Genomic DNA, 3891 nt, shown 5'->3' on the forward strand with positions numbered 1-3891 from the left:
CTGGTAGCTCCTTGAATATCTTGCAGGTGGGCTAGCAACTGGTGGTCCCAAATTTTTGAGAGGGCAAAGGAGCCAAAGCCCAGAAGCGCTGTTTTTCAACGACAGGACTGGCACTCATTCTGCTGAAGACCAGCAAACACAATCTCAATGTTAATAAAGCAGGGTCTGGGCTGCATAGATGCGGATGCCCAACATGTGGCAGCAGCAGCCCATAGACTAATCTAGGGGTCTCCAACAGTGGCAACTATAAGCCTGGTGGACGTCAACTTCCAGAATTCCCCAGCCAGCTTTGCTGGACTAATCTTCATACGCCGCCCTCTAGCGGCCACTCCGGTTTTCCTAGCCCAGATCCACTTCAGTTTAGTCCGGATATTCGCAGCCTACGAACGACTCTAGAGGGCCTATCCTGAGCGGCGGGAGCTCTTCGGACTACAACTCCCGTCGTCCCTAGCCGTGACGCAGAGGGACGCCCGAGCCGCCTTCCTCCCGCCCATCAGTTTATTTCCGGCGCCTCGATGGCATCAGCCGGAAAGAGGAAGCGGGAGTGGCGGAAGTTTTTCTTCACCATGAGGCCTCTTCATGCGTTCTCTCTGATTTCCGGCCAAGAAGCCGTTTCTTCTGGAAGAGGGGAGTGCTACCGAGTTCAAGTCCAGCCCTTCCTCTTGGAGGACTCCGATTGAGAAATACGGTTCCATCGGCTTCTTCGTTTTCTATAATCCCTTGTTAGTTTGATTTGGGATATGGGAAGCGAGCGTTATGTATTATATTATATAATTATAATTATATAATATTAATTATTAATTATATTATATATATATATATGTATAAAAATAGACAAAGCACTATGGGACAAGCTTCAGAAGGCCTCAGCGGCCGAGATCAATATCACTCTCACCGATTGGTCGGAATTTCACTAGGGAGCACTAGTATCTGTGATTCGCTTTCCAAGTTGTCGCGGGAGGCTAGCCCAAAACGGAGTCCCGCCCCGCGACCGAGCCGGATTGGCCAGTGCCTTCCGCCTCCTCTACCATTGGCTGCGTTCAGGCCCAAACGGCTCACGATTGGCTGCGTAGCTACTTATAAGCGCCGGGCCAGGCCGGCATCCCCTTCTCAGTCCTTCTCTCGTGGCGTGAAAGGTGCTGCGTTCTTCAGCCGAAGCTAAGGCCGCGTTTCCCCCGGCGACTGGCACCGCACGCCCTCGATTCCCAGCCATGGCCTCCGTCTCCGAGCTCGCCTGCATCTACTCCGCCCTCATCCTGCACGACGACGAAGTCACCGTCACGGTGAGGAGAGGGGCGCGGCGGGAAGGCCTCGTGGCCGGTGGATCGGGCCCGCCTGGCTTCCCGCTTCTCGCGAGTCGAGCTCGGATCTCCCGGCAGCGATCGTGCCCAGGATGAGGACTTGTTTCCCTCCATTCCGGGCCTGGTGGGAGGGGGGAGATCACCTGCGATCCTCGTGGCTTCGGCCGCCCGGCTTCGAGTGTAGGCCGCCTTTCCCGCAGTGAAGCGTTGAGGTTCAATATCTATGCCAAATACCACTCACTCATCACGGAATCTCCAGAACCCCGTAAACCCTACAAATTGAAATTCAGCACGTATGTTCCTCTTGGCTTCTAGCTGCTCGCTAAGAAAGGATTTTTCGAAATGGCCATCAGATCATTAGCATTTCTTATACACGCTCTGATCTAAGGAGTTCTACTCCCCCTCCCCACCTGAAAAGAACTCTGTTCCACCTGCCTGTTACTCACATTCTGTTACTTCAGTTCAAACTGGCAGGTTCCACTCCTTCACTCAGGAGCCGTTCTGGTGCTCCTTATGGTACTAAACTTCAGTGCCTCACCAAAATGTCCACGCCTTCCACCTATAGAACTGCTTCCAGGCTCAAGGCAATGGGAGCGATTCTTCCTTACGTGTTTCAATCACCGACCACCACTGAGACAACAGAGTGAACTGGATTTCTCCTGCGTTGCCCGATCACATTATTTCATCATGAAGCACAATTATCCAGCTAATATTTTAATATTTTAAAGTATATTCTAAACAATGTTTTGTCTTGTTTCCAGGAGGATAAAATCAACGCCCTCATCAAAGCGGCGGGAGTGAACGTGGAGCCTTTCTGGCCAGGTCTCTTTGCGAAGGTAAAACAAGGCAGCTGGAAGATTCCAGTAGTCCTCAACTTATGACCATGGTTGAGCCCAAAGTTTCCCTTGCTAAGCAAGACAGCTTGCAAAGCAAGTTTTGTCCATTTTTACGACCTTCCTTGCCACGGTTGTTAAGTGAATCACTACTATGGCTGTTAGGTTAGTAACCTGGTTACGTGAATCTGGTTTCCCCCTTGACTTTGCTTCTCAGTGGGTCTCGAAAGGGGGGGGGGTCACGTGACACTGAAACAGTCATCAGTACATGCCAGTTGCCAAGCATCTGAATTTTTATCACATGTCCATGGTGGGGGATGCAAGAGTCACAGTGAAAAATGATCATAAGTCACTTTATTCAGGACGGTTGTAACTTCGAATGGTCACTAAACAAACAGTTATAAGTCGAGGACTACCGGCACTTCTTAGCTGCTTTTTGCCAGTGCAAATCCTGGGAATTGGCAGGATTCATAGGGTGAGTCATAGTTGAAGCATCATCCTTGCTTCGGACTGAAAACAGAAAAGGGAGGGAACTATACACATTAGGAATTTCCTGGTGTAAAGCTGTTGCTCAGTGGTGAAGAAAAACCCGCCCATGGGCTGCCCTTACCAGGGGTCAACAAAGAGGCTAGAGAGTCATGTGTCCAAAACCTGTTCAAGATGACTTCTGATAGCAATTTTGAATAATCTTAGGTTTTTCAATTTTTTATTTTAGAACTTTATAAGCTGCCCTGAGCCACCTTGTAAAGAAGATGGGTGGCATAACAATTTGATAAAATAAGTTTTGTGATACAAGTGCTTCATATGGGCCTCTAGAGCAGGAGGGGAGTATCAAACCCATGTTGCCACGTGACATCGTCACTCCCCCCCCCCTTTGACTAAACCAGGCATGAGCTTGGCCAGCAGGTGATGCATCTGGGCTGTGAGTTTGACACCCGTGTTCTAGAGCTTGTTACAACTTCCTGTAGTGCTTGTCAACCATAACTTTTAAGACGTGGACTTAAAAGTCCCAGAATTCCCCTAGCTAGCTGGGGAAACCTGGGACTTGAAGTCCACAAGTCTTAAAAAATGGTGTTCCATAAAGATGCTGCTGTGAACACTGGCTCCTCTTTGAGACTGATGCTAAAGTGTTGGCACTTTCTAATTTCTTACCAGGCCCTAATCAACATTGACATTGGAAGCCTCATCTGCAACGTGGGAGTCGGTGGTGGTGCTCCAGCTGCATCGGCCCCTGCAGGAGGAGGGGCCCCTGCCAGTGGTGCTGCTCCTGGTGAGTGGAATGGCTTCTTCCAAATGTCTTTGAGTCCCCGTTGGCTTTGTCCCTTCTTTTCAATGATCTAGGGGTGGGGTAAAAATTTCACCACTTGGCTTAATCTACACTCCTTACTTCTTTTGTAGCTGAAGAGAAGAAAGAGGAAGAAAAGAAAGAAGAGTCGGAAGAATCCGACGACGACATGGGCTTCGGTCTTTTTGACTAACCTGTGATTTTTTTTCTACTCTTTATAATAAAGAGAAAAACACTTCAATTAAATTTGGTCTTTGTTGATGAATGCTGCAGGTGACCGTCATGTTCGTGGTTTTCCTCTGCCACAGATTAGTGCATCAGTTCTTACATATAAATTTACTTACCTGCAATGCTGTTCTGCATTCTGGGGAGGTGGCTGACCAAATGCTGCCTGCAAGCTGCAATTTTTAAAGCTACTACAGGTGGTCCTCGACTTACAACCACTCAGTCATGCGAAGCTACAACGGCACTA

General features: G+C 49.0%; 1 protein-coding gene across 1 annotated transcript; it reads left to right on the forward strand.

Annotated features, from left to right (window-relative positions):
- Positions 1-1097: 1097 nt before the first annotated feature.
- Positions 1098-3665, forward strand: RPLP1 (ribosomal protein lateral stalk subunit P1). The gene is made up of 4 exons (XM_032223508.1): positions 1098-1283; positions 2063-2137; positions 3290-3404; positions 3533-3665. Exons 1-4 carry the CDS (start codon positions 1212-1214, stop codon positions 3610-3612), a joined length of 342 nt encoding a protein of 113 aa, XP_032079399.1. The 5' UTR covers positions 1098-1211; the 3' UTR covers positions 3613-3665.
- The last annotated feature ends 226 nt before the right edge of the window (positions 3666-3891 follow it).

The sequence above is a fragment of the Thamnophis elegans genome, chromosome 8 (genome assembly GCF_009769535.1).
Source record: "Thamnophis elegans isolate rThaEle1 chromosome 8, rThaEle1.pri, whole genome shotgun sequence".
NCBI lineage: Eukaryota > Metazoa > Chordata > Lepidosauria > Squamata > Colubridae > Thamnophis > Thamnophis elegans.

Coding starts and splice junctions, on each gene's coding strand:
- RPLP1 (XM_032223508.1), top strand. CDS start 1,212: ATGGCCTCCGTCTCCGAGCTCGCCTGCATCTACTCCGCCCTCATCCTG. Junction 2,138..3,289: donor GGCCAGGTCTCTTTGCGAAG/GTAAAACAAGGC, acceptor ATTTCTTACCAG/GCCCTAATCAACATTGACAT. Junction 3,405..3,532: donor TGCCAGTGGTGCTGCTCCTG/GTGAGTGGAATG, acceptor CTTCTTTTGTAG/CTGAAGAGAAGAAAGAGGAA.